General features: G+C 43.6%; 1 protein-coding gene across 25 annotated transcripts in view; it reads right to left on the bottom strand.

Moving 5' to 3' along the window:
- LOC138104882 (poly(rC)-binding protein 3-like) overlaps window positions 1-23,181 on the bottom strand; it is a 503,757-nt gene that overhangs the window by 3,858 nt on the left and 476,718 nt on the right. For 14 of the 25 annotated variants that reach the window (XM_069004164.1, XM_069004169.1, XM_069004172.1 and 11 more), the window contains 2 exons: window positions 14,890-15,059; window positions 12,495-13,640 (listed from right to left, as the gene is read on the bottom strand). The exons of 3 other annotated variants lie outside the window; for them this stretch is intronic. In XM_069004164.1, the coding sequence (XP_068860265.1) occupies window positions 13,544-13,640; window positions 14,890-15,059 (267 nt within the window). In that variant the 3' untranslated portion in view covers window positions 12,495-13,543. Of the gene's footprint in view, window positions 1-41; window positions 6,799-12,491; window positions 13,641-14,889; window positions 15,060-23,181 lie in introns of those variants that run through there. 8 more of the 25 variants (XM_069004185.1, XM_069004181.1, XM_069004183.1 and 5 more) reach the window with 5 other exon arrangements.

The following is a 23,181-nucleotide window of genomic DNA, read 5'->3' as shown; positions in this document are numbered from 1 at the left end:
TCTCCACATTGTATATATCCTCTGATGTGCCATAGCACTGCTGAATATTTTTCTTTATAGTCTCCTGTTTTGCTTAGTGCAGCCATCATACTGCTTAGTGCAGTAGCATACCTCACATTTCTTGAACCAGAGGGATGAGAACACAGTGGTTACACACCTGCATCACTAAATGAAAAGGTGACAAAATGCCTGAGTGGAAGGTACTGCACTGGAAACTGAGGAGGTAAAATAAGAGCTGCAAATACTGAAAATTTTCTTAAAATACTGTCTTAGGCACAGAAAGCATCTAAAATTGATTCTGTTCTGATAAACACAGATTAAGTTAAAACCAAGAACCAACAAACTTGACAAGACTGGGACATGAAAAGCAGAACTGCCTTTGGTAAGTGTCTATTATTTTTTTTACTTTTGCAAATCTTCAAATATTTCAAATTTGTTGAGGACTTTTTAAAAATAGGAGAGATGTGTGTCTTGATTGCTATGAAAAAGGAAAGTTATGAAGAACAGGTTAATCTTTTTTAAGATTCTAGATTTAAAATTAGTGAGATTTTAAAGGAAGAAAACAAACTTTGCTCTTATGAAAGCATTCCAGTTACTTGCCTCAGAGAAGGTTATTAACCAAGCAATAAAGATTAAACTTAGATGTTTGATTTGCTTCTTTTGCAGGAAAGATTTGATATGGCAGAAGCCCTTTCCTTACAGTGAGATGCTTTTTTATCACTCCCAATTTCCGTGATCCTTGGGTTCAGCTCTTCCTATTTATAAAGCTGTCAAAATTCAAGCAATGGTCCTTAGTGGGTTATGGCATCCACACGTGCCTGCTCACATGTGCTGGCTTACAGCTGTTGGGTTTGGGCTGATTTAGTAACAGTAAGTGTAAGTAGCTGTTGCTGCTAAAATGTTTGATGTGACACTGCAGTCTTACATGAATTAGGACTGTCATTGAGATAGCAACATTCAGAGATGTACTGAAATACAGAGTAAGCGTTCAGAGAATATTGAAATAAATAATGAATGCTTGGACAAGTTGGAGAAAATTTAGTTGGACCAAAACTAAAATAAAATTTCTTTGTATGGCATGAAACATTGGAATATCAATGTCTAAGGTGCCTGTCATGCTGCAGTGAGAGATCTCTACATCCATTTATCCCTGGAAAGAGAACTTCCAGCTGAGAGGGTGGTGCAGTATTAACAGGACAGTCTTCTTCCAAACAAACCAAAAGACACTCCCCCAGTTTCCCCCTGAAAAGAGCTAAGCTAAGTTTGTAACTGTTCTGTCTTTGCTTTCCACTGACCCCACTCGCCAAAGCACACTGAACTTCAGAACCACTCTGCATTTGGCTTAATATCAGAGAAACAGATGTGATTGTTAGGTTACACTGAGCATCATGGACATACATGTTTTGACAGTATAGAAATGCTAATCTCTGAGTCTGTAAATCCACACTTCCATTTTGTACGTTTTTCTGGAATTTTACTTTCATCTTGTACATAAATCTGCAAATCATGGTTTCATCTGTGGATGAGTAGGAAATTAACTGAGCATTAAAACAGTTCAGCTGTTTTAGTCTAGTTGCCTTCATCTTTAGAGGTATCTTGTGGTAAGAACCTGAAGGCAGTGAGTTTATAGTTACAGTGCAGGGAGCTTGAACATTCAAATCCAAACCAGTGCAGCCCGTTGTTGTTAGGAATAGATGGCAGGAATAAACACCAGATCACTCATCATTCTACTCATTATCCTTGCATAACTTGCTGGAAGGGTAAAGATGGACCAGCCAGTGGGTGTGTGCATTGCTGGGAAGTGACAGCATCCGTCCTTCTTGGTCGTGTCTTGTTTAGGAGTTGGTGCTCTTTTCCTTGGAGGAATCTCACAGATCTCCAAGTAGTGTTGCATCCAAGTTTTTCACAGCTTACTGCATACAACTGTACCTTTCTTCAGCATTTGAAACAAAGCTTTTAGAGAGCTTTGTGAAGATGATGGGAGTGACTTTGTCCCTTGTGACCACTGATGTGCTTGTGCTATTGTGTCAAGAGGGCAAGAAATCATCCTGCTTTTTAGCAGGGAAAGTAGTGTGGCTATAAGGGAGAAGAGAGAAATATCCTAACCTCACTCAGTAGTCAAGCTAATTTATCAAGGTAAGTAATCTCCTGTATCTTAGAAAAACACAGGGATAATTAGTTTGTAATCTTAAGTATGATTTCAGTTTTAGAAAACAATTTTATGTATTTCTGTTGAGCTATTCAGCTAGGTTATTAACCAGAGGAAATGATTGTTTTTAAAAATATGTACTTCCTTAATTTTTCTCACTTCTTAACTTTGTTGAATTTTATTTTTTACATAAAGATGAAAATAATCCTAATAACTAGCTCCATCAATAGCCACTATTAAAAATGAAATTTAATTTCCATTAGGAAGACTGTTTTAATTCTCTGATCTCCAGGACTTGCAGAAGACTGAAGTATCGGAGTTAGGGAGGAAGACATTTGTAATCCTTATTTACTGATATAATAATGGAAAGTGCTGTCCAAACTTAAGAACTGTGGAATTTCATGCCACCAAACAGTAGTTGAGATTCCCCAGCTCGGTGGTTTTGGAGCTGGTAAGTGACTTCCAGGGGCAGTGTGTGTGTTGCATGTTTGAAATAGAGTTCCAGGGAGCAGCTCTGCAGGGAGCAGCTCAGCACAGCTACAGCTGCTGGTAGCTCTCCTCTGGCAAGGCTGGCAGTCACAAATGGTAATTGCTGTGCTAACTTCTCTCCTGCCCTTGAAGAAGTAAGCTGCTGCTCTCATGCCTTAGATGTGGAACAAGGTCTGTATTTGGTACAGAGCACCCCAAAAGTGACTGTACAAAACCAACAAATCCAAATAACAAACCAAACAATGTTCTCATTTGCTAACATGATTGTTTTTCTTCTACCACAGTATTTAACTTTAAAATTTGCTTCAAATTGCAAATATTGCCTAAAAAGAACATTAACATTAGCTTTGGCCAGGCCCCCTGCCAATAAATTCAATTTGAGGAGAGACAAATTTTTCTTATTACATGCCATGCCTAATCTATAATTAGATTCTCTGCATTTTATCATCTTAAAAACACTGAGCTAGAAATGAGAAAAGCCATGTTACTAAAGTATTTTCAGCACTTAAAAATATTTTTTTCTGATAATCCATAAAGGTTGCCCTAGAAAATAAGACATTCAGCCTGCATGAATGCTGTTGTAGCTGTCATTAGAAACCACAGTGTGAGTATGTAATGTTACAGAAATTCCCTTTTGTTTGGTACCATCAAATAAATTTGACTCTTTAATTTCAGTTACTGTCTTAAGACACGTGCCAGTCTGTAGGGTGACAGGACACAGGCACTGATGCAGAAACTCATTTTGTCAACATTACTGCATTCCTTCCTGGAACCAAGGAAAATAAGTACACTTTCGTGCCAAGAAGGGCAGTGTGTACTTCCATCCCTAGAGTGTTGCTCAGGCCAAGAGATGAAAATTTGAAGTGTGAAGCAGTTTTTTAGTATCTGCCTTCATTTGATCTTCTGTTCATCAGTTCAGTTAGAATCATCCTAGCCTGAGAGCTGGGAAAACAAACGGTTCCTTTGTGTAGACATTAAACCAGGTCTTTCTTCCAGAAATACAGTGGAGGCACCAAAGCCTTGCAGCATTGGTGGCTGCAGCAAATACAGGGGATAGAGGAGATCTCTGTTCAAATCCCTCCTTTGGACGCTGTCCTTTGAACACACACTTTGTGTCACCCAGTTGAGCAGCCTGACAGTGACAGTCTTCCCTGCAGAAGCTGTGCCACTGTCGAACCACTGGATCAGTGAGCATTGTGACTTTGCTTTAGATGACCCTCACTCCAGAAGGGGAAGGTCCTGTCCCAAGAATACAAATAGTGCTGAAATACATTCAGCTGATATTAAGGCTTTGGAAGAAAACTGGATTTTTGTGAAACTCGGCAAACAGCACCTTGCCTGTGCAGCCTTCTGAGGCTGAGGCGCGTACCAGGTGCCTCTGTTTGTGTCACCAGTGAGACTGTGCTGCTTCCTAGGAGCTTGACTGGCACAAATGTGAACCTTGGGGCCCACAGCTGCCCTCTGGCTATGCCTGAGAACAGAAAGCACTCGGTGTATTAGCAGAGGACTAACTTTGTTTATTTTCCTTCTGGCTGACTGTTCCAGCCAGCATTCATGCTGACAGTATTTTTTTTTTCGCTTGAGAAACACAACAGAACTGTTTGAATTCATTTGAGATGTATCCAGAAACCTAATTCCAATTTGATGATGCAAAAGATGTGGAACTTGTGCTGTCTTTCATCTGGAAACTCACAGTTGTGTGAGCAGTGACCTTTTCACAGCGAGTGAATGCTTCCTCTTATCTACCTTTGGGCATGAGTGGTTTACTTTTCTGTCTCAGTATTATTATTTACCTTCTTTCCCCCTTTTTTCTTTACCACCTCTTGTTTTGTTTGTCTGTTTTGTATATTAAAGCTATTCAGGGGCTTTTTCTTGCCATTCAGAAATATTTTCCAACTAAAATAATGAAATTGCAGTAAGCTTAGATTTTATCACATTTCTGCCTGTATTTTTGCAAAAACCTTCTCAGAAGACTTCCTTCTTTGTCCACGTGTCTTTATTTTACTTCTGCTCATTCCTCACAAAAAACATGCCCCTGCACTAGTTTGTTTAAATCTTTTGATTCTGCAAGGCACACGTGAATTATTAACGTGAAAGATACTATACACCCCAGAGCTGCTGCTGCCATTAGCCTGGCAGCTTTACTGGGAGAGCAGAGCTTTGACCTACTTATTTGAGCTGTAATAATGTTCTTTTTTTTTTTTTTTTTCATTTACACTAGGCAGGCTAGCCACAGAAATAGCTTTTGCTGTTGAAGAAATGAAGACTTACGGAGGTCTCTGCTGTGACAGCAGCTTCAGCTCTCCTTTCAAGAATGAGGAGTTAAATACATTTTAAGTAGTAAAAATGTATTTTAAGTAATAATAACAGAGAGTTCTATCAAGGTTAGTACTACAGCCTATAGTTTTTCTAAGGGTTGGAATAGCTAATTGCCAACATTGGGTAAGGCCTCCTGGGTGCTGGGGTGCAGTGAGCTGTTCTGTAATGTCCCTTGGCACCTGTCATCATCAGGGGTTCTGTGGCTGCATCTGTATTGAAAAAGCTGTTGATTTCTACAGGTCTCCAAGCCTGTATGCATGTCATGGTCATTCCCTGATTCCAGGCTCAGACTCAAGAGATGTCTGTGCCCTGGAGACCACGGAGAATAATCGTGGTCTGCCCCGAAGCTCAGCAGGGGCAGGGAGGGGAAGAGGACCCCAAGCTAAACACATGAAGGCAGGTAGAGACCTTTAACAGATGAGGGAGATGGAGGGTGTACACTCAGTCTTGTGCCATTAAGGATGCTACTCTTGCACTGCCAAAAAGCTGCTTTCTCATGAGGCCAGAGCAGTACAGGTGACAGTAGTGCCAGTGCCCCAGGAGGAGAGGGGGCCAGAGCACAGCCAGGGCTGCTGTAATGCAGCAACAGCTCGGGGCCAGCCCCTTTCTTTTGCTTGTGTGTGAAGAGAGAACTCGAGGCTGTGACTGCAGTGCTTCAGCACATCCAGAGGAGGGTCTGAACAGCTGGAGCAGAGTGTCAGGGCAGGAGGAGGCAGCTCCTGGGCCTGCTCAGCTCTCCATTCCCTCTTTTACTGCACACTGCCGAGCTCCTCCCAGCTGCTGGGCTGGCTCCTGGCAGGGTGGAAGGTGCTGACTAGAAGTCTCACCACTGGACAGTGCTGCTGGGAATGGGGAAGTATGAAGGGCCTTAGCAATACTGTACTCAGTATCCAAGTTCATTCTTTTGTTCCTGTTTTCCTTTCCCCAGTATCTGATCTATAAATCAGTCTGGGAAAAGACCAGAGATACAAATAAGTGGCTGCTTGTAACCTGAAGCCAAATTTATCTTTTCTAGGCAGTGTGAGAAGTTCTCAAAGAGCAGCTTCATTAAAAACCAAATTAAGTTTTACAGAAATACTGCTTACTCTACTAATTGCACAATCTGGCTCTGTCTAGTCCCGAAGAGATTCATCATCCGTGACAACGGGCTAATATCCTTACTAAGGCTGCCAGTCTTGCACAGGTGTTACACTGTTTCCCAATGAGCACTGGGACCTTAAGCGTGATGATATGAAACCTTTAATCATTAATTGAAAACAAGCAATTTGTCTGTGATCTTAGTTTGACAATCCATAAAATAGTGCTTCTTCAATGACAAGTTAGCAACTCGGTTACAAAGAACAAAGTTTAAACAACACAACAGTTGTATGCACAAAGCTACCACGTCTTTTTTTTTGTTTTTTTAATCAGGAAAAAAATTTATTTATAAAAACGTCTCATTTAACTTACTGTTGAGTCTCTAGCTGAATACAGTGGTTTAGAACACTAACAGCCCATGCTTTTTATACAGATTAGCCAAAGCATGAACATCAATGAAAATTAACCCCCAAAAATAACTTGTCTTTGCTTTACGTTATGAGCCACAACAGTGTTAGAACTGGAACAGTAATGAAAGCAACACAAGAGTTAGGAAGCACAGTTGCTTAAAGAGTAAAGGAAGTATTTTCTTTTGATGTCTCAGAATAATAAGAAAGTTAGAAATGGCAGAAACTCCTCTGTAGATTAGTCCATAGAAAGCATTGTCTCATGGGGCTTTGGAAAAGTCCTGTCTGGTGGCTAATGCACTAGGGCATGATGAGATACATTACAGAGCCCCCAGGCCAGTAACTTCTGAAGACAGCCTAAAATGTAGGAACAAAAATGAGGAAAAAAAAAAAAAGGCAAAAAAAAAGAAAGAAAAAAAAATCTTCTCACTATTAAAAAAATACCACTTGAGTACAACCAGCATAGAACAGCATTTCAGTGCAGGCAAGTTTTCTCACACAGAGTTTGGTGTTTTGTTTTTTTTTTTTCCTTAAATGTCAATTATTGAAACAGTTACAATAGTCCAGAACAATTTTACAGCAGTTTTCTAGAGCTTTTAAATAGCTGTGGTACCTTGACATTATTCCCAGTTTTTCCTTCATTATATACAACCAAAAAAAAAAAAAAAGAAAAAAAAAACGGAAAAAAAACCCGAAGCCACAAACAAACAAAAAAAAAACCACAAAACCAAAAAACCCCCAACAAAACCAACTAAAAACCCCATTTGGATAAGTGCAAATTGTAACAATGGCAGTTCTACAAATGATTACAGTGACAAAACTTAGTGCAAAGGTGCTAAGGTGAAGAAAAGCCCACAGATTACAGAAATGACACAAAATACTGCGATAGTACTTAGCCCTATACAATAACACACTTTGAAATACCATGTTTTAAAAAGTATTGCATTTGCATTGTGTTTTTAGTTTATATTAAAATGCACTGAATACAGTTCAACTGTTAAAGCTTTGTGTCCAAGGAGTGCAAAGTGGATGAACATGGTGGGATAATGGGACTCTGGATTTGGAAGTGGTGAGGAAAACAATATTGCATTACTGAGTTATGCAACAGAAATTAAAAAGAAGGTGGATGGACAAACAGAAAATGCAGTCAAGAACTAGTTCCAACAGCTGGCAACCAGCCACTCCATTCCCCAGCTCTCTTGGCTTTGGCTGCAATTACCTGTCTGGTTTTAGTTCATCTGAACATCCTGAAGTGCTTGGTCAAGGGATGGGATCCATCCAGGCAGCAGCCTTTGAATGACCTCTAAAATGCTACATGGTTTTCATGATTACCATACAACCTGACTGCGTGATTAGTGGCCAGGTAAACAGGGATGTATTTTGTGCAGAAACCTGACAAAAAATGGTCATTTTGACTGAATAAAATACACATGGGGGGAAGTATCAGAATAGTGACGGCATCTGGTTTGTACCTGCTCTGAAGTACTTACAGCAATAAGTACTGTGTTGGTATATGTAAAACATTTGAGTGCAAAAGGAGGAGCCTGCTCTCTCTCTCCCTCCCTCCCTCCCTAAAGCAGAGTTCTTAAAATTACATTTTTCCAAAGCAGAGAAAAATGGTTGCACCCTTTAAAAGAATCATGTGGAAAGGCACAGGTTCCTGACATTTTTTCCTGAACTGTTTTCCAGTCATTTTAATTTAGCAGTTTTTCTCAGACCAGAAAGCTTCACTTGTACGCAGAAGTACCTGAGGTTGGTACTTCCTAGCCCCCATCTCCTGCTTGTAGGCAGATTTTGGGGCAGGGTATAGGGGTCTCCAGGCCTTTTAGGAGCAGCAGAATGGCTGAGGGGACCAGCAGCACTTCATAGAGCATTGCAAGGGCACTAGTGATCATCAGAAGTGCCAGATTTGCAAATTCTATCAATAGGAAAAATACATAAAAAATGCCAGTTTGCCATAAGGAATTGTTCTGCAGTTGGAGGGATCGCTGCAAATATGGATCTAAGTGTATTTTTGTGCTGGGCAGGACCTGGCTGTGAACATTTTGCTTCACTGATGTTTTTTCCTTCTCTTTACTATGTCTCCCTTGCTGGGCTGGGGGCAGCCCTGGCCGCAGCCTCCTCAGAGGGACGGTGTCCGGGGAGAAAGAGCCCAGGCTGGCACCCGCTGGCTGTTGGAACTAGTTGGTAGGTGGTGCCTGGTGTTAGGTGTTATGGAGAGCGGAAGACGACTTGAGTCGGCAACAGTTAACACTAGCAATTGAACAGAAAAGAAAAGATGCCGTATTGTTTCCTTGATAACTAGGAGCTACCACAGACTCTTGGCAGAGCTGGCAAAGCTTGCATTGTGTCTCATCCCTTCAATATGGAGCAAACTTCTGGCGGTCAGATTTCTTAACCCCACTCGTCGAAGGAATTTTGGCAGTGTAAGCGGACAAACTCCCCGTGGCCCCCGCGGCGGCCGCGGCATTTAGTGCCAGGAGTGGGACAGTTTTCATGCCAAGCAGACTGGAGACAGGAACGGCATAGTGGGTGGTTGGCAGAGTTGGTAGGGGAGGGGGGGTACTGACGGTAGCGGCGGAGGCGGCCGCCAGCACGGCCATGGAGGTGGGGGTGGAGGTAGGGGTGGCAGACTGAGAGAGGTTCATGTTGAGGTCAACAGGGGTCGTGACGGAAGCGGTCTGGGTGCTGACTTTAGCCATCTCTAAGCTGCAAACGAAGAGAGGAAGAGGAACAAACAGGTTGGGAGGGTTCAGCCAGGGTGGTGGGGCCGGGAGAAGGAGGAAGAGGAGGAGGAGGAAGGGAGGGAAGAAGGGAGGGAAGGACAGCAACCACGAAAGGGCAGGATCCAGGATTAGATCGGTGGACGAGGGGGACAGACGAGTGGGAGAGAGAAGGGGGAGAGAGAGAAAAAAAGGGAAAATGAGGGTCAAAGGAGGAACATGTTATGTGTTAAAGAAGAGAAATAACAAAAGGGTTTTCCATGATTTGATGGGGAAAACATTACTGAGAGTCTAAAGTTCTTTCAGAACAGAAAAAAAAAAAAAGAAAAAAGAAGAGGGTATGGGGGTGTTGATAGTTCATTTTACATATGAAAAAAAGAAACCTAAGGAATGCAGGTAATGGCAAAAAGATGGAAAAAACGAAACTTAAAAGAAAACTTAAAATAACTATGAAGTTTACTCTCCAGCACTGATATGGTGAATTTTGCTTTTCAAAATTAGGGTATTTTTGAAAGGGGGACGCGGGGGGTTTTCGTAATTTTTTCAGTTTGTCAGTTTTGTGACATAAATAGTACCCTTTGTCATTTTGCTAGGATGAGAGGAGACTGAGCAACAATTTGCTGCTCCCATTTAAGGCATAAAGTTTTGGTTGTTTTGGTTTGGTTTTTATTTTAAGTGAGTTAGTTTTTCATTTCATTCACTGTGAGGTCAGTGTGCATTTTTCATATAAAACAAACCAGATTAGCCAGTGTGTTCACTTCGGTTTGTACTTTCCCCAGACTTTTTTTTTTATATCACAACAAAATACTTATGCAATCTACTTAAAAGTAAATTAGTAAAAAGGAACACTGAAGAACACCCCGGCTTCCACAGCAGTGGTATCCTTTCTGAGCTTGCAGCAGTGGTTACAGTGAACATGACAAAGCTTTCCAGCTTACAGACAAGGTACTACACAGATACAGCAGACACATCCTCAGACAGACCCCCGCCAGCACCAGAAACTTCGAGACTGACCCAGCCTCCGAGCCCAAGGCAGTGATGGGCTCTTTGGAGGATGTAGGAATCAAACCACCTTCGCTTTAATCTAATGCCACCCATCAGCAGGCAAGATGAGTTTGGCCCATATATTCCTGTTTTTCTGTACATTTTTAGACATTAAAATACAGTAATTCCAAGGACACAATGTTTTCTTCATATGCCAAAATTTTTTGCCTAGGTAAATCCTCCTTTTGCCCATTTGCTTGTTGCAGCTTGTGCCCTGGCTTTTGGGTTGGCAAATAATACAAATACCAATTTCAGGATGCTTTTTGCAGGTGACCAGCAGGAGCTATGGCAGCCTAGCATAGAAATAGGACTATGGGTTAGAAAACCTTTGCTAGCTACAGTTATATGTGTATAGTAAGTTTGGGGTTGTCTTTTTGGCAAGCACTAACTTGTCAGGCTCCTGGGCTTTCTCCTGAGGTGAGCTGAGGAGCTGTAGCAGCTCCTTGCTTCCAGAGTGAAGTGCCAGCAAGCTGCTGGCTGGCCATGCAGAGGACTTGGTGCTTTCTTATGACACCCCATCAGGCCTAGGGAGGCTTCCCAGCACAGGGTTTGTGCTGGTCCCTGTTGGGGACTGGGTGAGCAGGCTTGGAGAGCAGCTGTAGCCAGGCTGCAGGCTGGGAGGGGAGCATGGTCACTGCACACAGGGCTTGGAAGAGCCTCACTTTTCCTCACCTTAGACACAGTTCTGAGAGTAACAGCCCCAAGGCTGTTCATAGCCAGAGAAAGGCAATGACCAGCACACTGCCTGCCTCACGCAACGATGCAAGGATCAACCAGTGCTATGTAGGGAATGGGGACACTGGACTAGAGCTTCCCAAAGCACTGCTCCTGATGGTGAGTCTGAAGGGCACCTGAAGTGGGTCTGAGCTGGGGAGAGGAGTGTGTGGAGGAGAGAGGGAAATGCTTGAGCACTGAGCTCCTCTCTTCCCCACAAAGAAAAGAAGGCTCTTGGAGCATAAACACCTTGGCGGCTTTTGCTGGGAAGCTGGAAGGAGAGCATCTTCTGCGAGGAGCTGGGAGGGAAGGAGGGCGAGTGCATGAAATTCAGACTCCTTTGTGGGAGGTGAAATTTTGATTTTCCTGCTCTGAAGTCTTTATCTGTCCTCATGGATGAGCAACTCTTAGCTTTTCTAAGCAGAGAGAAGTGCACCCTTGTGCTGTTGGCGTCTACCCACACAGAGGGATTTATGTCAAGACCACTGAATCAGAGACTCAACTCCAGTGCACATCCTTGACTAGGGGGTGTAGGAGCTACATGTGATGCCCTAGTATGTTTTGAAAAACTCAGTTTATACAGTTGGATTTTTTAGTATTACTCAGTATTATTCTGGGATGGAGGCCCATAGCAAGGTATTGCAGGACTCAGTGTTTCAGTGACTCCAAATTTGCCTACTGTGCATTCAACAAAACCAAAAAAATCCTTACTGATATGGGGGATGGTGTTTGAGCCTAAGCTTTCTTCTACACCAGCATGGAGAACAGATCCCACAGGCCAAAATGCTGGTGTTGGTAGCAGCCATTCAAACTCCCTGTCTCTGGTTTACTCACACAGGTACGACTGTAGCAGTAATTTGCCCTGTTTCCCATTTGTTACTGGTGGCAACACATATGGTGGGAGTTCATCAGGTTAGCTATCAGCTGTCCCATGGCAGTGGCAGTTTCCCACCAACTGTGGATGCAACAACATTGCATGTGGAAGTGGGTGAGGCAGCCTTCATACAAAATTTCATGGTGACAATCTGACACTGTCCCTTTGCAGACCTGCACCTTCCGAATACATACACTGAAGGCCACATCCTGCATTACCCAAAACTGGTGAAAAGAAGAGAGCAGGTGTGGCTTTGGCAGTCCTGTTGTGTCTGTGAATGAGCCTCTCATAAAAAAATACCTTCAGGAAACTGCTCTGCAACAAGGAGCAAGTGCTGCCAGCTAAGTTCATTTATAATCCAAAGTCAGATATTACACAGGAAAACTAAAATGCAGTTCAATCTTAATAAAAGCTAGAAGATGGAACTGGGTAATGAAAATCTAGTTACTACAGTGGAGACCAGTTAAAGAGACAGAAGGTTTTACAGGAAAAAAGACATTTCTACTGCAAACAAGCTAACACACGCTCTATTCATACAGAGGCCAGCGCTCGGGTAAGCAATACAGAATCAAACCAATACTTTAGAAAGATTTAAATCTGTCTTGATATTATATCAATATATTTATGTATCTATAATTTAGAATATACTATGTACATATCCAACACCAGATTGCAATAAAAGTCTTAAAGCAAGCTGATAAATTATTCTATAGATAGCAACTTTGGCTGGAGGATAGCTTGAAGATACACCGCAGTACGTTTCAGGAATACTGTGGATAGGTAATTTTAGTTTTTTACATCTTACGTTGCTGAAATTGGTTTATGCAGAGATACTGGCCCTGGAAACCGATTCCCATGAACAATAGATCTTGTAGGGGAGAAAAAGATCTACCTAATGCTGAATGCTTATATGGCTGTTATTTTTTCTAATTATTATTTTCACGTACCAGACCACATTTTGGGCAGTCTGGGTACTGTACTCGTCTCTTCCCAAAGCTGTTTTATGCCACCCTCTTTAAAAGAGATGGCATCACTTGTGGCAGGTTTAGGAAGTGGCTCCCAGCACACAGAAGCAGCAGCAGCAGCAGCCTGGCTCTGCACCTCTGTCCTACCCGAGCACCTAAACCTCACCAGAGCAGACCTCCCGCCCACCTCACAGCTTCTCAGTTTTCCTCCTGTGCGACTGAACTCGCACTGCTGCTGTGGTGGCACCTGGCTGGACAGCAATGTCTCATGTGAAAGGAGAGGTCTGGAACAGTGCCACTTTTTAAAATGAAAAAGCCACCTTAATTGCCTATGTTACCTTACAGCTTAATTTGTTACACATTACTTTAAGAGTCTTCATTTACAAATGAAGTCACTTCATCTAAATACAGTTCCAACACATGGTACATAATAATATATGATGGTTTATTGTAGATTATGGTAACAATTGACTTCTATCTAGAAATTTAACAGGAACAAAGAACTTTGTTTCTGGTTTCACAGGGTATAGATAGAGATCCGTGGTATATGACTGCTGAGGAGTTTTCTTCTTTGCGAAAGTATGTTAAAAGACCTCATATAGATCCCATTCCATCAAAAGAATCATTAAACAGAATCAACAGAAGTGTGCGAGTTCACAGGCTTTTCTAAAGTGAGTCAAACAGTTTTGTTCACTAGAGTTTCTGTCTCTGGTGAGCAGCTCACTGCAACTCCATTACTAAGTGCATTATTCTATTTGCATGCTTTAGCTGTCTTGAAGATCTTAAATGGTTATCTTCCGAGATCCAGATGCATGCCATATGGTGTTTGTGCAACTAAAAATGAAGGGGTCTATTCTCGTCTCGATGTGTGGGGAATCCCTGAACACCAAGAGAAGAACATATCCTTAAGGGTTAAAGGAGGGAACACATTTTTATTTGATTACAGGGCTTACGGAAGTGACTTATATTTGCTACAAAGAATATAAATCAAAAGAGCTGTAGGTTGTTTTAAGGTTCTGGAAATGGCTTATCTTAGTTTTCACAGTGCCATCCCTATATATATCTTTCCCATGGAAGCTGCTTTCAGACTAAATTACAAAAAGCAGTATTTTCGTTTGCTATAACACAGAGCTGCACAAACATCCCGTTCCTCCACTCCAACCGTTACAGTGGTGCACTACAGAACTGGGATGGAGAAGAGGCTGGACCACAGGAAGCTGTAGGCCTGTGACTGCAGCCCCCACATAAATCACATACTTTGTACTACCTTAACAGCAAACATAGTTAAACACAAAGCTCGATTCGTATCACAGTATTTTTGTGGGGGTAAAAAAGAAAAGAAACGAAAAAAAGCCATAAAATACATAGCTACTCCCCCTCCCCCAAAATATATTGCCTCAGTCCAGCATTTACAAGTAGATCTAGGAGACAGCACTATATCCATTGCACTTTCTTCTCCATGTAATAGCAAATAAAAGTGGGATCAATTTTAATCTTTTTCTAAATAATCATATAAAGACTGTTAGAGAGCTAAGCCATCACCGTGGCTTAGCTAAACAGCCAGTGCTTTCATTAATTCTGGGAATGAGAAGTGGAGAAGCAGTCTCACCCGGGCTCATTAGGGAATGCTTCTTACAGATTTGTGGTGCTGTCTCTGAAAAAGTAAATCCTGTGCCTCTTCAGCAACCTAATGTCAGTTTATCAACTCCTGAGTGGCAATTTCCACTCGGTAAATTAGATCTGTTTTGCAATCTGTTTCACTATATTTGCCATTTAGGACAGTAAAATAGGTCTGTGAAAAGTATTTTCCTCTAAAGAATTTATGATTGTCATTTCATTTAATTTATCCACTGATATTTTAGGTGGATGCTAATGTGAGTATTCAGATTTTGCAGCTTTTGTCATTCAACATGTACCTGGAATTGCACCAGATTAAGCTCCTTTCCATATAAACCAACAGCAAACACAGGTTCTAATGATACAGGCTTTACAAACCATTAGGAATTCGGTAATACTACGCAAAATGGACACTGCAAAGCAACTTTCTGGATCTACCCAGGACAGACATTTGCTGGAGAGCAGACAGAGCAATCTCGCAGAAGCATGATCACTTACAAAGCCAACTTACCTTGCATTAATGAGGTACTGTGCTAAGCTGATGTTTGCAGGGGATCCTGTGATTGTAACTTGTCGTTCTGCGGAGCCTTCTGTGGCATTAGCAATCTTGATCTGCGCTCCTGACATCTGCCTGATTTCATTTATCTTACTGCCTTGTCTGCCAATAATGCAGCCTATTAACTGGAGCGGGACAAAGACTGAGATTAGTGCCACAGACACAAGCAAAAACCACTTAACTGCAATCTGTAGTATTGCTAAAAACATGGTTATGAGCAGCTCAGTAGCAAAAGAAGATTTTTGCTCTGCTGTTTGGAAGGAATCACTAGTGCAGTCTATTGGCTCTATGCTCATATGCCTCTAGATCCAGTTTTGCTGCTACATGGTTAAGTCAGTATCTTATTTCTGGTATTTCAAGACTATTTCGCTGTTTCCCATGGCAGAAAATGACAGCCTGCTGAGGTGCTGAGAAAAACAAACCACAGCCCCACCTGACTTGCCAGTGGCAGCAGCAAGCCAAGAGCAGCAGCTGGAAGTCAGGCTGACCATCCACAGCTGCTGAGTGTGGTTCTGCACCTTTCCAGAGCTCTGACTGCCCTACACCTCCCTGGGTACACATGGTTCTTGCTTGGCCAGGTACTGTGCATTAAAGTCAGTGGGATTTACAGCTCTCTGACTGCAGGCAGAAACAGGCATAGGAAGAGACTCAAATTTGTCTGCCTTCCTTTACAGAAACTTACCAAAACTCTTATTTTGTGAATAGAACTGAGCCTGAGCTCTGTGTGTGTGCATGTGTGTCCCAGGGTGTTGCTCCTCCAGCATGGGGAGCCCCCAGGAGCAAGTGGGCACCAAGCCAGCAGCTGAGGCTGAGATGTTTTGGTTTCTGTAAGGGTGAGGAGGGGGATTTTGTTCTGTGTTAAGGAAGGATGGGTGCTGAGAAGCTCAGCCATGGCCAGAAGGGGTAGAAAATGGAATTACTCTACAGGTCTGTTGATCCTGGGATAATGTTGCCAGTTTTGCAGAAGGATGTGCCAAGATAGAGAGACTGCCCTTCCCCTCCCACCCTTCCTGCTGCTTCAGGCCCTGATGCCTGACCACCCTTTGTGGTGCTGTAGTACTTGGAGCAACTGGCCAGAAACAGATTCACATTGTCCAGACATTTTATCAAAAGAAGAAAACCTCCCAACGCAATCCTTGCTTCACACTCAGGGACAAACAAAAAGCCAAAGTGGATACCCAGGTAGCTGAAACAAAGACCAAGCTGTGACGAGCACAAGAGGAGCAACCACAAGGGGAAAAAATGGGGTGGCAGGAAATGCACACAGGGTTTCCCATCCTGCTACAACAGGGGGCCTTGCTGGCCTTATCCCACGGATCTCTCGTAGTATGTGACTACACATGCCAGTGCAGAGGACTGATGTGAGCTTCTGGCCTGTCTGTGTGCACACCAGTGTGCCTGCACTGGCTACCTGTGGGCAGCACAGGGACCCCTAAGCCTCTGCTTCCAACGTCTCAGTCTCTCTGGCCTCCATGGTCTGCAGGGAGTGAAGGTGGAGCAGGAGAGGAGAGCACCAGAGCACAGGCAGAGAAGGCACCTGCTGGGTCACTCAGGAAGCTGCCACTTGTACGTGCTGGGGGTCCTCCAATGATGCCCAGCTTGTCATCCAGGTGGGTCAGTGCAAAGACTGTGCCATCTCCTAGCTGACTTTGAGTTAGGTAGTGAGGATTGAGTCCACATTGGTCCAGGACACTGGTGATGCTGGCGTCTGGAGGAGAGGTTTGGTAACCTTTGGCCTGAAGCTCTCCAAAGTCACCCTTCATTGCTGTGACAACAGGCTGTTTGGACACCCTCTGCAAGCCATGACATGGCCTGTGGCTCGTGCAGAACACACTACTCCATCTGCCATGCAGGAAGGACAGCAGTGCTGGGGGCTGGGGCTCTCTCTGGGATGCCTTTCACATGATGTGTTACTTACACTGAAATTTGAGCAGTACCTGAGTATTCAAGAGCTGATGTGTTGTTGAGGAAGTTCAAGGAACATCTGGTTTTGGGCATTTGGTTTAACATAAAGACACCTGCCTCAGATGCCTTGCTCTGAGATGAAACCATGTCAAACTGCATCCAAACACCTCTGGCCCCTTTGGGAGAGGAGCCAAACCTACCACAGACTACCAAGCCTACTATACACTATAGTCTAATACTACACTTACTAATAAATATAATCATCAGTAGCACAGGGTCCAGTTGGAGGCCTGTCATTTGTAGTGCCCTCCAGTGTTCAATACTGGGCCCAGTATTGCTTTACTTGTTCATCAGTGACTCAGATGAAGGGGCAGAGGCTCCCTCAGCAAGTCCACTGATGACACAAAGCTGTGAGGAGTGGCCAATACCCCAGAGGGCTGTGCAGAGGGACCTCGACAGGGTGGAGAGATGGGCAGAGAGGAACCTTCTGAAATTCAACAAAGGTGGGGGCTCACCTGCTGGAAAGCAGCTCCGTGGAGAAGGACCTGGAGGTCTTGGGGGACAACAAGCTGTCCATGAGCCAGGAGTGTGCCCTTGGGGCCAAGAAGGACTATGAGATCCTGGGGAGCATGAGGAATAAATAACACTGCCCCCACATCAAGTGAAGTCATCCTCCCCCTCTACTCAGCCCTAGTGAGGCCGTGTCTGGGCTGTGTCCAGTTCTGGGCTCCTCAGGACAGGAGGGACAGAGAGTTCCTGAAGCAGGTCCAGTGGAGTGCCACAAAGATGATTAAAAGCATCTCTCTTATGAGGAAAGGCTGAGGGAACTTGGCCTGTCCAGCCTTGAGAAGAGACGACTGAGAGGGGACCTCATCAATGTCTGTAAGTATTTGAAGGAAGGGTGCCAAGAGAGTGGATCCAGGCTCTGCTCAGTGGTGCTGAGCAATGGGACAAGAGGCAATGGGCAAAAAATGATGCACAGGAAGTTCTACCTGAGTAAGAGGAAGAACTGCTTTACTGTGTGGGTGACTGAGCACTGAACAGGTTGCCCAGAGTGACTGTGGAGTCTCCCTCACTGAAGATATTCACAAATCATCTGGACACAATCTTGTGCCACATTTCTGGGATGACCCTGCTTGAGCAGGGAAGTTGGACCAGATGACCCGATGTGGTCCCTTCAACCTGACCCATTCAGTGATTCTTTGCATACTTGTATTATAAGTATCTATCATACGCATGTATGTACATAGACACACACATAGTATGTACATGCATATATATTTTGACTCTCTCAAGACTTGGCTAGAAGAGCTCACATCAGATGTGCATCAAGCCCAGTAGTCTGTCTCTGACTGTGGCAGTAGCCCACCCTTACAAAAAAAACCCCAACCCCAAAAAAACCCCAGTGTGAGGTATAAAATAAAAGTTTCCACCAGTATTTCAAATTCCCACCTAAGACTTACAGACCCTGTGAGCAGCAGCTGCTATCTCTGCTCCATAGTCCATCTGTCTGACAATTTCTTTATGAACCTGTTTCTCCTTTCGCTGTCCAAGGGCCATGGCAGTGACTTGCAGAGCTTGCTGATGTGTTGTGTCTAAGTATCACTATTTGGTTGTACACCCCAAAATTTCAGCTGATTCTTTATCTGTGAGCACCAGGTAAAAATGGTTCCCTTTCCACTTTCTCTACACCACCTCCATCTTCCCCTACCTCAGTGTACCTCATTTCTCCTTGTGCCAAAAAACTCCAAACAAACTAACCCTAAAACATGTTCTGCTTTTTGCCATTTTCTAGCTTGACTCTGTTCTTCAGTAAAGTTTGCTGGCACAAAGGGAAATAGGACTGAGTCAGGAGTCTGGACTCTTAAAGGGTGGGACTCAAAGGTCTGCTATAATTCCTCCCACCCCAAACTCTTGATGTCGATAGTTTCTCCCAATATGCTACGGCATCTCTGGTTCAGGTACCTCTCTTCCATTTTTATCTTCCCCATAATGCTAAATAGAAGTTCTTTACATATATATATATATATATAAATTTTTCCTGTAATGCTAAAGCACTGACAGAGTCTAATAAAAGAGTTCAATCCTGCAGAGCATTGACTACCACAGGAAGTGGCATGGAGATTTTACACACAGGTAAAAAAGAATCAGCTTCCTTTCTTATAATGTAGTGCTTGTAAAAAGGGCCAGCAATTAGCCTCTGCAACTTGGTATCTGCTGTCAGGAGCAGAGGGGTTGACCACACCAGTCCACAGGTCTTCATGGTTCCCCCTGGTTCCCCACTGCCAACACAGAGCAAGTCCATTTGCTTTGGCAAAGCCTCTGCATTAGCCGAGCAAGCAGGTGCTCGTCATGAATGAGACTCTTCAATCTCTTTTCAGAAGGATACAGGCTGAAACTCTCAGTTTCAGGTTTGGGTTGGTTTGTTTCGTGTTTTTTAACCAGAAGGTCTGGGGCAGAGTACTCTATAGGGAGAAGTATCTCCTGAGGCAGGATTACAGTTCTTTACAGACTTGCAGCAGGGCCTGGAAAAAGATGCTTAAATACTCTGCATCTCTTAAGACCAAAACAATAATAATGTTAAGAAATTTCCTTGCCATGACAATGCAAAATCTAGACTATAATGATGCACAGACTTTGCAATGAGCCATATAGAAAACAGAAAACATGTGGGCTGCTCCGAGCACATTTTGCACATGTAGGTCCCACTCATTTGCAGGGAAGTATTTAAGGCACCATAGGGAAATAAAGGCAGTTCTTCAAGTCTGCCATACCCATCTTGGATGGATTGACACTTCTGTTTCTATGGAGTACTGATCAGATTTACAGCTGCCTTAAAATGTTCTTGGTGCTTCCTGAGGGGTAAGTTGCTTTCCTGTTGCTTGTCCCTGACTGCTTCTTTCACATATATGCAAAATATGCCCAGTTTTTAATGAGACAGATTTTTAAACTATTATTGGTTTCTTCGTTTACTCTCAATGAACATTTTGGGGTATTGACTCATGAAATCTTAAGACATCTGTTATCTACACCCAAGGATGCTATGTCTTCTTTCTTTTAAGATTCTTTTAAGGACCTGTTTATGCCACTTTGTTCTGGGATTTAGGTGAAACACACTTCTATTGTATAACTTGGGCAGCAGTGGAAGGACAGACAAGATGCCAGCAAGGAAAGAAAGGCAACCAAATGCCCCTGTAAGAGGATTTGACGAGCAAAATGAGATACTAGATAAGGACCAAAGTGAGTTCTGAGATGGACTGGGAGAAGTGTCCTCTTTGTTCTATTTTTGGAGTTACATAGAAGTTATGAAAAAACCTAGAAAGGCAAATCTTCTGAATTCATTATTTGGAGAGGAAGCCTCAGCTTTTAGCATGTGGAAAATAACTTTCTGTGAAACATATTTTTTTTTATTCTCCAGTATCTCTCTGTTATTGAGCAACAGGTTAACTGCCATTGTCAGCATATTGTATGAAGAAAGCAGCATGATGTTGTTACAGAAATTATTAATAACAAAAAATTCTGTCACTGCCTAAAATGCCAGAGGGAGTGAGGAAAATTTGCTTTAATATGAAGCTACATAACTTGTAAATGGCTATTAATAGCTATCTGCTGTAGACTAGGCTAAACTCTCAGCTCCTTATTGTCTTTGTATCTGATTTTTCTCCAGCAGATTCTTAACTGAGGCTTTGGCTTTATGTGTTTATGATTATTCTGGTTTTAAAAAGTATGTCGTAGCACAGGTAGATATACACTGGCTTCTCTGATAGCTGCAAAGCATGTAGGTATTTGCAAGTCCCATGGCCTTCTCAGGTGTGCTTTTACACAGATAAGCACATATGATAAGAAAGCTGTGGAACTCATGCAGCACCAGGCAATCCCTGGAGTTGGAGCAGGCAGGGGACAAACCATGTGCGGCTTCCGGGCTGCACTGCAGCTCCATGCCAGAGCCTGCAGCTTCCTTCACCTTCAGCCAGATGAACAATCACTGTGCCACACTGACAGACCGTCCATCAAAACTGGCACTAGGAGATGCTTATCGGGAAAGCAAAGTCAAATTGCCCATGCAGGCTTTGCTGCACAGCTGCTGCTGCCTCTCCCACCCTGACCTCCCTCCACACACAGCATCTGACTGATGGTGCTGGTGCCTTCCCACCCTCTCTGACTCTTATCTCTCCATCTCCCTCATACCCTCACTTCTCTTTGAATCATTAAGGTTCTAAAAGACCTCTAAGATCACAGAGCCCAATGATTAACCCAGCACCACCTAAACCACGTTTTCAAGTGTCACATCCACAATGTCCTTTTGAACACTTCCAGGGATGATGATTCCACCACTTCCCTGGGCAGGCTGTTCCAATCTCTGACCAACCCTTCAGTGAAGAAATTTCTCCTAATATCCAATCTAAAGCTCCCCTGGTGCAACATCCTGAGGCCATTTCCTCTTTTCCTATCACTTACTTGGGAGACCAACCCCCACCTGCCTACAGTCTCCTTTCAAGTAGTTACAGAGAGCAATGAGGTCCCTCCTGAGCCTCCTCTCTCCAGGCTAAACAACCCCAGCTCCATCAGCAGCTCCTCATGGGACTTGTGCTTTACCAGCTCCACTGCCCTTCTCTGGACTTGCTCCAGCACTTCAGTATTTTTCCTGAACTGTGGGGCCCAAAACTGAACACAGGATTTGAGGTGCGGCTTCACCAGAGCCAAGCATGGAGGGACAATCACTGCCCTGATCCTGCTGGTCACTGTTGATAGAAAGAAACACATTTTTGGCACTGGGCTGCCTGGAGAGCATCCCTGGTGCAGCTGTGATGGGGACATGGGACACTAGCATGCATGGTCACACTGGGAGACCCCAGGGAAGGCACCTGCAAAATTCCCGAGCAGCTCCTGATTGCTGATAGGACAAGAGCCCGTTCTTCCCTCTGCTCTGCAACCCTGGGCGCGCACACACAGACAGGAGCACACAGAGCTGAGGCGGGCAGCGCCAACCTTCTGGTCCTCTACTGCACACCTTGACACCATAGAAACATAAGAACTCCCTCTCACCACCTGCAGAGCTTCTGCAGGCTCTTGCTAAGCCTAACCCCATTTTGGCCTTGGCTTTGCTCCTTTAGCAACAACAGCAAGAACACACTGTGTAGCCAGAAAAGCCTCCTGTGAGAGGCACCGCACAGATTCGTGTTTGCTCTTCACCAACAGTGCTGAGCTGAGCATTTCACACCTCATGGATGAGAAACTGACGGTTTTTAAAAATTTCTAGTGCACTACAGGACCCAGAGCCAACTTTCTCCCTCTCTTTCTCTGCTATGAGCCCTGAAAGAAAGAAATTCAGAGGAGTGACCTTGGATTTACATCTCTGATGGCAAGAACAACATTTGCCTGAAAGTGAGATTAAGAAACTTGTGCTGTAAGGATAAAGAGGGTGCTCCTAAAAAATTCTCAACCTAAAATAAATTGGGTTGCAAAGCAGGAACTGATAAATCAGGAGGGCATTTTTTATGTAACAGAAAGCTTAAGAAATCACAGCACTCACAACTCCACCTCTTCGTGATTCTGTATCTTTTTCTTACTGTAAATCATCGCCACTGAGTTTAATAGGGCTTGCACAATATTGTAAGTATCTCTTAAGTAATATAATTGCTATTTTTGATCCCACTCATGCTTGAAAGCTTTTTTTACTGGAGGGAAAAACTTCCATTTTCCAAGTGACTCATTTGTAATGAAAACTGAAAAAAGACCCCAATCCTGTCTGCAATGAAATTGAATAAAAGGGGAAGGCATTTTTTGTGACGCCCAGCATATCAGCTGGGCATTTTGAGTAGCTATTTTAAAGATTCAGCACCATGTTGCTCATGGACACTGGGCCTGTTGATCACAGATGACCCAGAGTTGCTAGACAGGAGTGTTTCTAGCCCTTGTTTTTTAAATAAACCCTTATACTGCACCTTTACCTATCCAAAGTAGCTTTTTTGCTCAGGAAAAATACAGTCTCAGGTAAGTGCAGGGTACAGTGGAGATGGGCACAGAGGACTCCAGCCCAACACACAGCACAGGGCTGCACATTCTTCCACCCCCTCTGGCCCCTCTGCTGAGAACACCCACACCAGTGTCACCTGAGAGATGAGTTTTGGGAACACAGGCTTTTGTGAAGCCAGTGAAGCCCTGTGGAGCTGTCACCATGGGGCATGAGAGGGGACAGTCATTCCTGCTGCTTCCATCCAGCATTTCACCAACCCCTCACACCCCTCCCCACAGACTGAGTGCTGCACAGTTTATTCTGGGGCTGGTGCTTGCAGATCAGCCAAAGATTAGAGGTGTCCCCTCTGGTGGCAGAGGAGCGAG

This window comes from Aphelocoma coerulescens, chromosome 2, assembly GCF_041296385.1.
Source record: "Aphelocoma coerulescens isolate FSJ_1873_10779 chromosome 2, UR_Acoe_1.0, whole genome shotgun sequence".
NCBI lineage: Eukaryota > Metazoa > Chordata > Aves > Passeriformes > Corvidae > Aphelocoma > Aphelocoma coerulescens.
This window is presented reverse-complemented; position numbering and strand designations above follow the sequence as displayed.